This window comes from Sylvia atricapilla, chromosome 6 (genome assembly GCF_009819655.1).
Source record: "Sylvia atricapilla isolate bSylAtr1 chromosome 6, bSylAtr1.pri, whole genome shotgun sequence".
In the NCBI taxonomy this organism is placed as follows: domain Eukaryota; kingdom Metazoa; phylum Chordata; class Aves; order Passeriformes; family Sylviidae; genus Sylvia; species Sylvia atricapilla.
This window is the reverse complement of record NC_089145.1, coordinates 27,069,373-27,082,314: the sequence shown is the minus strand read 5'-3', so window position 1 is coordinate 27,082,314 and position 12,942 is coordinate 27,069,373. Positions and strand designations below refer to the sequence as shown.

General features: G+C 49.5%; 3 protein-coding genes across 3 annotated transcripts in view; 2 read left to right on the top strand and 1 right to left on the bottom strand.

Moving 5' to 3' along the window:
- Positions 1–12,942, bottom strand: part of TMEM62 (transmembrane protein 62) — a 190,430-nt gene that overhangs the window by 41,976 nt on the left and 135,512 nt on the right. The gene's annotated exons all lie outside the window — the stretch shown is intronic.
- Positions 292–5,051, top strand: LOC136362604 (acyl-coenzyme A thioesterase 5-like). Its single transcript, XM_066321280.1, has 3 exons — positions 292–903; positions 3,551–3,753; positions 4,393–5,051. Exons 1-3 carry the CDS (start codon positions 294–296, stop codon positions 4,972–4,974), a joined length of 1,395 nt encoding a protein of 464 aa, XP_066177377.1. The 5' UTR covers positions 292–293; the 3' UTR covers positions 4,975–5,051.
- LOC136362602 (acyl-coenzyme A thioesterase 1-like) lies at positions 6,849–12,830 on the top strand. Its single transcript, XM_066321278.1, is given in 4 exon segments — positions 6,849–6,882; positions 6,885–7,706; positions 9,428–9,630; positions 11,382–12,830. Coding segments are annotated over 4 exon segments (1,665 nt in total). The 3' UTR covers positions 11,988–12,830.

The window sequence follows — 12,942 nt, the reverse complement described above, 5'->3', positions numbered from 1 at the left end:
ATCCCATCTTACAGGCCTCCTTCAGGTACTGAAAGGTGGCAATAAGGTGTCCCTGGAGCTTTCTCTTCGAGCTGAGATGCTCCATCAGTGTAGATCGGCTGTAATGATCCCGCCCTGTCGTGGGTGCTGGCAGGGGTGTAGCAGTGGCTCCAGGCAAATTTGGCGTCTCCCAGAACGAGTGTGCCCACACCATTCCTGCCTCAACTCCCCTCCCCTCACCTGTGTGTGGGAAGCCGCATTTATAGTAGAAGCCTCAGCTTGAATGCAGACACAGACTCAACAACTCCGGAGCCATGTGGCAGGTTCGTGCCCGCTCCCTGTGCCGGGCCAGCTCCCGAGCCTGGCAGAGGCGGCTGCCCTGGCCGGGCCCCGCGCCTGCCGCCCCACGGAGCCGCCGCCCCGCGTGGAGCCCCGGGACAGCCCCCGCCCAGGGACTCTCCTCCATGGCCCCCTCCATCCGCCTGTCGCCTGCCGCCCGCAGCCTCTTCGATGAGCCGCTGGCCATCGCCGTGCAGGGCCTCGGCCCGCGGCAGCGGGTCACGCTGCGGACGTCCTTGCGGGACGAGACCGGGCAGCTCTTCCAGGCCAGTGCCCGCTACCAGGCGGGCGACGACGGGCAGCTGGACCTCGCCCGCTGTCCTGCGCTGCCGGGAGGCAGCTTCTCCGGCCTGGAGCCCATGGGGCTGCTCTGGGCTTTGCAGCCCCAGAAGCCTTTCTGGCGGCTGGTAAAGCGGGACGTGCAGAGCCCCTTCCTCCTGCAGCTGGAAGTGTTGGAGGGCCACGGGGAGCGCCCCGGGCAGCTCCTGGCCCAGGCGCAGCACGAGCGGGCGTTCCTGCGGGACGGGGTGCGGAGAGTCCCGGTGCGAGAGGGGAGGATCCGGGCGACGCTCTTCCTGCCCCCAGGTGAGTACCGGCTGCAGCTATCCTGCTTTCTCTAAACCGGTGTTTTGTTAGTGAAAGTTGTTCCATGACCTCTGTGAAGGAATCCATTAAAGCCCCATGTCTTTTCCCCCATCCTTCCCTCGCCTTTCCCATGCTATTGACAGCCTGACCATCCTTTCCAATTCAGCTGCCCATGCATGTGCCAGGATACGGTTACAGAAGGCATTCTTACGTGAGGCTTGAGGTTAAAAACAAACAAACAAACAAACAAGAAAAAAAAACCACCACCAAAAAGCAAAAGAAAACCAAACAACAACAACAAAAAACCCCAAACAAAAACCATGAAGAAATTCACAGCAAGCGAATGTGAGTGTGCCAGGAGAGCTGCTGGGCAAGAAGCTGCAGAAGAGAGTGGTGGGGAAGGGCTCTGTAACAGTCATTTGCACTCTTACTCACTGGAGGGGTGGGGGGATCCTTCTCCCTCCTCCTCCTCCCCCAATTGCAATTAACTACAGTAACTATTAAGTAACCATGGCCCATCATATTGGGGTGAACATCATCAATTTGTGAAAGAGGGAGAAGGAGGCGCTCAAGAACATTTACAGGGAAATAATCTTTCCAGCATTAAAAGACAATTATTTAATTGCTCCGGAGAAGGTGCAGAGCACCTTTTTGCGATGTAAGGATCGCCCAAGACATCACCTGTCTAGCATATTCTCGGCAGCTACACCAAGATTTCTCTGCCAGAGTCCAGGGTGTGGGAAGGCTGATTTCATAGACTTAGCATCCCGCCCACAACAAGACCAGGAGTCACTCCCCTGCCTCACCTCTACCCCCACCTGCTGACCAGGAAAGAAGCCACGTGCATGCACTTAATATCCTAAATGTCCCACTTCCCCTGAGCTGAGGCACTTACAATAAGTCAAATGCTGATGCATTTCCTCCGAGTCCCCTGACCTCCCCCTTTTGCTTGTTTTTTTGTTTTGTTTTGTTTTTGTTTTTGTTTTTAATGATAAGCTCTTGCCACACATTCTCTGGCACTTTGAATTGTTTCCTAGGTACTCTGAGTTGTTTCCTAGGTACTTTGAGTTGTTTCCTAGGCACAGGATGAAAAGCATTTATCCCCATCCTGCTGCCACCACAAACAAGCTTCAGCTTAGCAAGACTGTAAGCTAGGTGTGTAGTCAGTATTTCTCTTGGTTTTATTTGGAGATGTGTTTTGCAACCATGATTTCACCATACTCAAATTGTCCTGCACTGAGATACCTCATCACGATTTCAGTTCTTGAGCCTGCTCTCTACATCGCACATCTCCACATTCAGATTCAGGAATTGCATACTTCTCAGCAAATTACCTAAGGCCATGTAGAGGCAGAGAGCTTAAAGGGCTTTTGCTACGGTACTGTTGCACCTCCCTTGAGCACCCCCACAACCTTATTCAGCTGTACCACCTTTTCTGGGCTTGATCAGTGCAAGTCCACAGAGCCCTGCCAAATTCAGCTGAGCCATGGGCCATGGACAACTGCACTCCTGGCCTCTGGCCACACAGCCACTGCTCTGAGTGCTCACAGCCTAAGAAGAGCCAGTAGATGTGCTGTTGCCTAAATGCAAACAGACACAGAAGGAAGAGCACAGAAGCACTTTTGATGGCAGGGCACTCCTTGGTCCAAGGCAGACAGTGAACAGATGCTGTGCTCTCTCTTTCCTCGCCTCTGTGACACCCCACAGCACATTCCCACCTTCCACCTGCAGCCTTACCTGCAGACCACGGGCCACTGTGGTGCAGGGTGTGAGACTATGGTAGAAGGGCATCCTCAAAGGGTGGGAGGCATGAACCCACTCAGGCCTGTGGCTCTCGTGAAGGCAGAAGTAGGTGTGAGCTAGGTCTTCTCCACTCCGCAACAGGTCCAGGGTCACATTCTCTGGCCTGTGGCTTGTGGAGCTTTCCTGCAGGTTGCAGTCCCATAACCAGTCAGGCTGAAGGAATGCAACATGCAAAGCATCCTCTTTCCCTGCACTGGCTGGACAGGTTCAGGATTCTCCCAGGATGAGGAAAAGAGCATCCTGGACCAAGAAAGATCCAAACAGAGATCTGCTGATCACCCACTGAGATACCTGCGGCATAGTATGCAGAATTTGATACTGACTGCTGCTAGACATGACTGGCAAAGAAACAAAGTACTGGTTTGGGTCACTTACAGCTTCTCAAGGGATCCCAAATATTAAAAAGCCACAAAACAAACAAACAAACAAAAGCTTACAGTTTCTAGTTTGCATTGCATCTATCAAACCATGATACCTTGACGATTTTTATAGCAGTAGGTAAAGAGATTGTTGTTACAGGGTTACTTACAGGAAGAGAACTTGGGACAAAATTCTTTTACCAAAGATTCTCTGCCTGTTGGCCCTAAGCACAATGCACTGCTGATTCCTAAAACAAGTAAGGGTTTGCACTTTACCTAAAAGGTTCTGCTCCTGCACTTTTTTCCTCTGCAACACACTAAAATTTTTTCAGGGGCTGACACTGCACAGCTGATTGATCATGTCTTTTCCCCAAGAGATGCTTTTCTGCAGTTCCTTTCTGGTACCTCGTTTATGCATTCCAAACCTGAGAAACATTGAAAGGAGTCACTTCAGGCAATTCTGATCTTTGTCTTGTTTGCTCCAGGAGAAGACACCTTTCCAGGGGTCATTGATATACATGGACTTGGAGGAGGTCTTTCAGAGCCCAGAGCAAGCTTGCTGGCCAATCATGGCTTTGCCACACTAGCCCTGGCTTATTATCAGTTTGAGGATCTGCCCCAGAAACCAAAGGAACTCCACCTGGAATATTTTGAAGAGGCAGTGAACTATATGCTGCAACACCCACAGGTAGGAACATCCCTGTTTCCTCTGGGTTCTGGGAACTGCTCCTATAAAGTTCTCTCTTTTTGCCCAAGTCATCTTTGGAGGAAGTTGCAGAAATAATCAGCTGGCTGGGCTGGCCTTTCCAAGGATTTTGGGTGTCCAAGCCTAGGAAAGAGAAGGGGCAGGTATATATGCAGTGGAAGAGGGGTGGAGAGAGATTGCATAGCAACATCACAAGCGACAGATCAGACGTAACTAGGTGGGAACTGTATGCAGGAGAAAGCCTTCATGAATTGCCAATATGCCATCCTGTAGTCTCAAGAGTGAAAAGTAAAAAGCATCTGCCAGGGTCTAAGACTAACAACTCATAGCTGTGACCTACAAGTTCTCCCCGGATGGATGAAATCATGTCTCCCCACTCCTGGCTGATTTCAAAACACCAGGGAACATTCTGCATGTGAGTGGTATGAAATACAGCATGAGGAGGAAGTATAGGGAGTGTGGAAGGAATGCCTGTCATTTGTTCAGAAGAAAAAGTAATAATTGCCATCACTTTCTTTCTGTGGTTTTGCAGACTCTCAACATTAGACAATCGCCCTCTCCAAGAACCAGCTGTTGTGTTTTTCAGTTCAGCACTGATGAGCATTTCCTTCTCTTTCCCAGGTGAAGGGTCCAGGGGTTGGCCTGCTCGGTTTTTCCAAAGGAGCTGAAGTGTCCCTTGCCATGGCTGCCTTCCTGAAGAACATCACTGCTGTTGCTTCCCTCAATGCCCCTGTTGCTGCTACATATATTCCGTTCTCTTACAAGGATAAAATCATCCCCAGTGTGACCTTACATGCACACAAAGCCAAGGCCACCAATTCCAAGTTTCTTGATTATTCTGATGTCATGGACGATCTCTTTCAAGCCCCTGCCAACCAAAGCCTGATCCCACTAGAGAAAGCTGAGGCACAGTTACTATTCATCGTGGGACAAGATGACCGTGTTGTCAAAAGCGAGCATTATGCTACTGAAGTCTGCAAGCTTCTGCGGGCTCAAGGGAAGGGAAATTTTCAGATTCTCTCCTACCCTGGAACAGGGCACTGCATAGACCCTCCCTTTTTCCCTTTGTACCCCATAGGCAGCCACCCCATTTTTCACAAGCGGGCAGTCCTGGGTGGGGAGCGCAAGGCTTATTCTAAAGCTCAGGTTCATGCCTGGTCACAGGTCCAGGCCTTTTTCAAAAAGTATTTAATTGTTAACTAATGTGCAACAAATAATGTGCAAGCAACACAACTTTGAACAACCAGATCTGATAAATTCTGCTACAATTATCAGGTCAAGCCTTGTCACAGTTGTACCAGTACAACTACAGCATCTTCCATGACTTTGCAATCCATAACACAGAAAAGGAACGGGTTTCCCTTTTCTGTTCTCCCCTCAACCTTTTTGCTCAAGTGTCAAGAAAAGGAATGGTGGGCTTTGCATTAGTCTTGGATGAAACAGCTCACGCGAAGTTTCAAATGCACAGTTACATTTCTTGGATGGTTTCTATTCCTCTAATACATGACAGTGCATTCCATGTCACTGGTCTCTACATGCATGTGCTACCCTCGGGTCATACTAATTGTATCTCATGACAATTGTCTCTAATGACAATTTTGGAGCAGCAAATGGAAATGTCTCTGACCTCTGTGCTGCTGGAAGTGCGCATGAATTGTTGCTATAGCCAGGATGCTGGGCTGTCTGTTTAAGCCTTGGGAAAGGTGATTTGCCTTTTGTGCCTTTTTTCCATCTTCCCTTCAGAAGGAAGTGCTCTGGCTCATGGATACTTCTGGCCCCAAAATGTCATTCAAAAAAAACTTTCTGCTGAATTTCAGCCATTTTGATCTTCTCCCACATGATGTGGAACATTTGAATCTTTGTTACTGGGATGAGAATTAGAGAATAAAGAGAGTGATACTTGAAAGCCATGGAGTCTTTTGCTGTGCTTTGGTTAGAAGCAGGGTTTGCAACTTGACTACTTTCTCATCCCAGGGTGAAGGCTTAAGAAAGCTTGCACCAACTTGGGATCAAAGGTTGCCCAGATGGGAACAGAAGACCATAGAAGATGGATACATGGCCCCCTTACCTTCACTCTCTTCCATAGCTCTTGTGTCACCAAGCATGGAGGAGAAAGAATGCTGCTGAAGCCTCCAGGACCCTTTCCCTTAGCTTCTGCTCTCGCATATAGTCAAGCTCATCATCGTATCCAGTAGTGTAAGCCATGGAGTGTTGTTCTCAACAATAGGAGTAGTTGCCACACATTCAAGGCTGGACACTAGACAACATACCCAAATGCTACAGACAAAACACCTCACCTGTTTGGAGAGAAAGGGTAATTTCCATGGTGAATAAAAGACTGCTGAGACTCTGCCCAATATCTCTGACCACTTAATTTCCAATTAGGACAATGCTCGGGATTCCCTTAGATGCTTCCACCTATTTCACACCTCTAAGACAGGCACAAAGAGCTCAGAGCATGAGGCATCCCTGCCTGCATCTCCCAGGAAGAGTCTGGGAGCTTCAGGAAACAGCTCTCCCTCTGCAGCTCCTTTTGGATCAGAAGATCCATCTCTGCATAAGATGGACTGAATTACCTTCTTTTTTAAACCCTTCCACAACCTATTTCTAGAAGAGCCAGATGTTTCCTGACCTATCTAAATAGTCTGTGAAAGCGCTCTGCCGTTATTGCTCCTGCATCCCTGACCACCCTGACCATCCTTCCTAATACACCTGGTTGTGCACCTTGCCCATGCCTTGGGGTAATGAACAGAGAAGCAGAGCTGGCAAGGAGACAAGAAGCAATGGCGAGCTAGAGCTGGTGTAGTTTCTCCCCGCCTCGGCTGGGGCTGGCCCTCGCTGCAGTCCCTTGGCTGAGTGGCACAGCACGGCTCGGCCGTGCCGTGCAGAGCTGTCCCTTGTCTGTGCGATCTGTCCCACACCGGCTCTTCCCTGTCCAGTGAATTCCGACTGCGATTCTGCTCGGTGGCTCGTCAACATATCTGCTCATCCTCTCCCCACGTCTCCTGCCCGGCCCAGGAGAGCTCGGGGGGACACGGAGGAGCTCAGACGGGTTTGAAGGACTAGACAGGCTTTGGATGAACCCTCCCACAGCCGGGGAAGGCAGCGGGGGGGAAATAGAAGAGGAGGCGGGCATGCAGCAAGTACGGAAGCACGAAAATTGGCAGGCACGCAGGGGCGGGGGAGCAGGCGGGCGGGACAAGGAAGCTACCGCTCCGCGCCTCCCGCCGGGGCGTGCCAGCGCCACTCCGGGCCCGAGCCCGGTCCTGCTCCCGCAAGGATCTGCCCCAGAATCCGCCCCCAGAGGCGGGAGCGATCCGGAGCCATGTGGCAGGTTCGTGCCCGCTCCCTGTGCCGGGCCAGCTCCCGAGCCTGGCAGAGGCGGCTGCCCTGGCCGGGCCCCGCGCCTGCCGCCCCACGGAGCCGCCGCCCCGCGTGGAGCCCCGGGACAGCCCCCGCCCAGGGACTCTCCTCCATGGCCCCCTCCATCCGCCTGTCGCCTGCCGCCCGCAGCCTCTTCGATGAGCCGCTGGCCATCGCCGTGCAGGGCCTCGGCCCGCGGCAGCGGGTCACGCTGCGGACGTCCTTGCGGGACGAGACCGGGCAGCTCTTCCAGGCCAGTGCCCGCTACCAGGCGGGCGACGACGGGCAGCTGGACCTCGCCCGCTGTCCTGCGCTGCCGGGAGGCAGCTTCTCCGGCCTGGAGCCCATGGGGCTGCTCTGGGCTTTGCAGCCCCAGAAGCCTTTCTGGCGGCTGGTAAAGCGGGACGTGCAGAGCCCCTTCCTCCTGCAGCTGGAAGTGTTGGAGGGCCACGGGGAGCGCCCCGGGCAGCTCCTGGCCCAGGCGCAGCACGAGCGGGCGTTCCTGCGGGACGGGGTGCGGAGAGTCCCGGTGCGAGAGGGGAGGATCCGGGCGACGCTTTTCCTGCCCCCAGGTGAGTACCGGCTGTGCCGGGCTCCTTCTCCCGCGGTGTTGCCTCTTCTTTCGGCCCCGCACTCTCAGGCCCGGAGCTAGATCGCCTCCAGGCTCCCCTGGAGCCCCGTACCAGGCAGAGGACAAAGGGGGAGCTGCGCCAGTAGGCCCCGTACACTCTTCAAGGAGTGGCCTGATCAGCCCAACCAGCTCTGGTCTGCTCGCCGTACTCCTCACACAGAACAGCTGCAGGTGGTGAAGCAAATGTGTTTGTGTAACTGACTTCTATTAGACATGAGGACACTGATCACAGTACACTTTTTGTTCCCACATGCCATGGGAGGTGGAGTCAGCCAGTCTTCAAGGTACCTTTCCTCTACCTGGCTGTTTTCCAGGAAATTCAGGTGGTAATTCTTTTGAGTAGGTGGAAAACTGCTCTCCTAAACTGTAGAGTTTAAGCCTGTGGCTTCTTTCCCGCCTCTCCGCACATCCTGAACTTAGTAATGTCCTAATTGCTGTAGCCCAAGTTGCCTTTTGCTACCACATCTGTCACCAGATCTTCCCTGTTCGTGAACAGGAAGACAAGGAAAACACTGCACAGACTTGCCCTGCCAGTATTTTTGACAGAAAATAATGAAAGGACCTGTGAGGTTTTCAGACTGCCTGACAAATGCTGTGTTGTCCTTCCATCAGCTGTTCAGATTCCTGCTAGTTTTCTGTAGGAAACCTCATCTCTTGTATTCCCTTGGTTCTGTAGTAACCTCACCAATCACCACCACCACCAAACACCCTCACCAATCCCACCTTTTTTTCCCCCTGTGATACAGAGGTTTTCACTAAGTGTGAGTCTAGAACCTCATGTACTCGGGGATCTCTCCTATGTATTATGTGCCTTGCCCTCTCCCCTTTCTTTCCTGTCTGTCCCAAGTAATTCTTTCATGACAGTGCTAAAATCACAAGTGCTGTGCCAGCTAGGCTCTGACTGCTCTGACTTCATCTGTCTCCTTGAGGCTGGAGGTGAATTTCTAGTTCTTGCTTGTTAGCCATGTTTGATGTTAATCTGCAGACTACCAGAGGGAAGCCTCACCCTCCCTCCTGAGCAGGAATAGAAGCCTCCCTTTTGGCCTCCTCCTTTCTATACTTTGTTAGCAATTCTATACTTTGCAGCAATCCCTCTCAGCTCTGGACTTCAGTCTCATGATGAACCTAACATGGTGCTTCCCTTACCAGGTAAGCAAGGCTGGTTTCAAATACTTTCTTCTCTTAATCCCAGAATAAATGACTGAGGTGCATTTACACTAAAATTGAGAAGCTGGAACCATCTGAAGATGAGTTTTTTTTGGATCAGCCTTCCGAGAAATGCACTAAGGAGAAGACTTCTGGGTATTTTTGAAGCAGAGTTTGATAAATTTGCAGTGAATTTACATGATAAAGAGAACTAATTGTGACTGTCAAAAGATTCATTCTCTTCCAGCTACCTGTTCCTTGATGTTATCTAAAACATTAGCAGACCTGCTAATTTTTGCTAGTTTGTTTAATCTTGCAGCAATGTAACCATTTCATTAAAACTGTCAGAGTAATTTAGGACACTCAATACCATTCTGCTGCTGGGGTTTTTTTTGTTGTTGTTGTTTTGTTTGTTTGGTTTGGTTTGGTTTTTTAAGACACATTCCCAAGCCTATGAATTTGGAATATAAATTAAAAATTGTGGGTTAATGTGTCCTGTTATGTGGTCTCTCTCAGGAAGTGGCCCGTTTCCAGGAATTATTGACTTGTATGGAACTGGAGGAGGACTCCCTGAATACAGGGCATGCCTGCTGGCCAACCATGGCTTTGCTGTGCTGGCTCTGGCTTTCTATGGCTATGAAGATCTCCCCAAAGGGATGAAGGAATTCCACCTGGAATATTTTGAAGAAGCTGTAAACTATATGTTACAACACCCCCAGGTAGGTTTGTTCATTGACCCTCACTACAGTGAACTCTCATTAGTTAGGTCCTGTCACACCATAGAAGCAGCAGAGCTGCTGTACTTAAAACAGCATCACTGTTGAGTTGGCTGTTATTAATTTGTTTTAAATCTTTAACTCCCATTACAACGGCTCTCTGGCAGATTATTTCAACTCTTCCTTTTGAACTGGCCAGATGAAAGAGTGGTCACTGGTCACATACTGGTAATTTCTACTCCATTCAGCCCAGTGTCATAACCAGGGTGCTAGTTTCCTGGAGGCTTACTGGACTTGCAGTGGGGATTTTAGATTTATGCTCTGTAGAATGTACTTCAGAGCTAAATATCCTTTTCAGCTGTGGAGGACATGATAATCTTCTGTGATCCAGGTCTCAGGGAAACCAAGGAAACTCAAAGAAGTCCACCAATACACATTTGATGCTGTGTATTTTATAAGCTATTAAAATTACTCGAAATGTTGGTATTTGATAAGTGTGGATTTTAGTAGCTAGTTAGTACCTAGACTTAGGGATCTTTCTAATTCAGCACCTCTTCAAAGAGAACCTTGCTCAGTTCTGCATCTCCTTATAAGTAGCTGTGAGTGACAGTAGCTAGAATTGCACAAACCAACACTTGGTTTCTCTGGAGAATGAAAATAAATACCTTCCTCAACCACAGAAAGATGAGTAATTGTTAAAGGTCTTGGCTGCTTTTTAGTCACCTTAACCTATACTGCTCATGCCACCTCTCTGCCCAAAGAAATCTGAGAATTGCTTCCCCCTGCATTTTTTTCCCTTGAGAGCAGTACAGTACCATTGCCTCCCATTAACATCTCCATTACTATTCTTGCCATTTTTAATGTGTTGCAAAGTTTCAGCCATATTTTCTAATTTTGCCCTTCCCATATTTCAAAGTCAGTGGGTTCGAAGCCTATTACACTGGTGATAAGATACAGAAGGTGTTAAATTTAGATGCTGTCTCAGAGCCTATTTGTCCCTGAGAGTCTTTGGATATTGAAGAGTTGTAGCATTAGCTAACTTTCTTCCAGTATCCTTACAGGATTTCATCACCAATAAGGTCATTTAACTTTTCTATTCTAGTTAATTTGCCTTGTGTAAAATAAAATGAAGGTAACCAGTCTATATTGACTCCAGGGAACTGTAAAAGTCTCTTAGAAAAATGGTTTTAATAGGTTATATTTTTAAGATAAATTTTAATGAGTAAGCTACCTCAGACTGCTTTCTATGAGTTAGATACCAAGCATTTTAGACAACTATGAGGGCAGCTTATGTGGAACCTGCTACCCCACATCAGCTTCTTAATAGGGGAACCTTGAATATAAGAAATACATTAACGTAAGTGATGACAATATCATAGTCATTGCTGACTTGGAGCATCTTACACTGAAAGAAAGCAGAGGAGGCCTCCCCTGCTCTTTCCCTCTTCTTCTCTCAACTGCATTATATAAAGTGAATCTGGGACTGCACATTTGCAAGCACAGCTATACTCACTGCTTCAGCACCAAACCTTGTAGCCTTGTTAGGATGATGCTGCAGTCTCAGTAGGGCTTAGATGATCAATCAAGCACAGAACAGTGCCCAGTATCCCTCAGACATGGACCCTGCACACAGGACCTCAGATGCCAGTAGGTGGGGTCTAAATTTGGGACAGACAGAGCTGCAAACGTGGCAACATATTAAAGAAGTGGCATGCCATGGTTCATTGCTTATGGTTTCTCTTCTCTCACTTTAGGTTAAAGGTCCAGGAATTGGTTTGCTTGGACACTCAAAGGGAGGTGACCTGTGCATCTCCATGGCCTCCTTCCTAAAAGGCATCACAGCCACTGCCCTTATCAATGGCTCAGTGGCAAATGTGGGTGCAGTGCTGCGCTACAAGGACATCACCATTCCACCCCTTGGTGTCAATCCAAAACGCATCAAGATGGGCAAGTCTGGGATTGCTGATATTATTGATGCATTGAACAACCCACTAGAAGGGCCTGACCAGCAAAGCTTTATCCCTTTGGAGAAGGCTGAGTGTTGCTTCTTGTTCATTGTTGGCCAGGATGATCACAACTGGAAAAGTGAATTCTTTGCAGTTGAGGGGAGCAAACGTTTGCAAGCTCATGGGAAAGAAAAGCCTGAGATAGTTTGTTATCCTGGAGCAGGACACTACATTGAACCTCCCTTTTTCCCGATGTGTGCAGCCTCGATGCACCTGCTATTTGGCAAGCCTGTGATGTGGGGAGGGGAGCCCAAGGCACACTGTGAGGCACAGATAGATGCTTGGCAGCAGATCCAAGCTTTCTTTCGTAAACACCTCACAGGCAAGCCATCTGGAACATCTAGTAAGCTCTGATACAAATTAGGTTACTTTACAGATGAAGATGCTGGTGTTTCAAGTTTGTTTCGTTAAATGCCTAAGAATGAGAACAAGGAACATCAGATAATAAGCTATTGAGTTTCTTGGAGGATAATGGTGGGCAAAAGCAAGAAAGCAGCTTCCTTTTCACACACTCCTCTAATCTTGGTTAGAGGTCTTGGCTCCTGTTTTATGTAGTACAGGGTTATAAGCTGTGGTAAACAAATGGTGGCAAGGCTGTGTATGCGTTGAGTGTGAACTGAAGTGACAGGTAACTCATCCAAGCTGAGAACCAGGAGGAAAATATGCTTTGGCCTTCTTGGCAAGGAAATTTATGCCATTGCCCAGCTTTGTGTTCTAGTTCCAGCATTCTAGTTCTTCTGGAAGGAGTAATCTGCCTCCAGTAATCTTTCTGTTCTCTCTGTGCACTTCTCCCTCCTTTGTTGCTCCTTCCCCTTCTCCCAAACCATGAAAAAGCATCTGCCTTAAAAATATCTAATACTTTACTTACCAAAAGTAGCAACACTGTGCCAGCACTCTCAGGTAACACTTCACATTTATAGGCAACAAACAGCCCATAGCTTGATGTGACGTTCTGAGTGCACGCAGCAGAAATGAGACATTTAAACAGCCTGTGGATGTTCGTAAGTGTGAAGAAACAACAGAACAGGCCCTGTTAGTTGTCATCCTGGAGCCGCTCACGGGTGTCTCCTCAGCATGGCTGGGTATCGCTGTGGAGATCCGCAGCACTGTCGGAGCTCTCTGCCTATACATTTCCCGGCTGCCTGCTCCTGCGGGCTGCTGAGAACAGCCCGAGCGCGGGGCCGGCCGGGCGGCTCCGTGCAGCCGAGCGCTGTGCGGGCCTCAGGCGGCCTGGCAGGGGCAGTGAGGCGGCCTGGCAGGGGCAGAGAGGCGGCCTGGCAGGGGCAGTGAGGCGGCCTGGCAGGGGCAG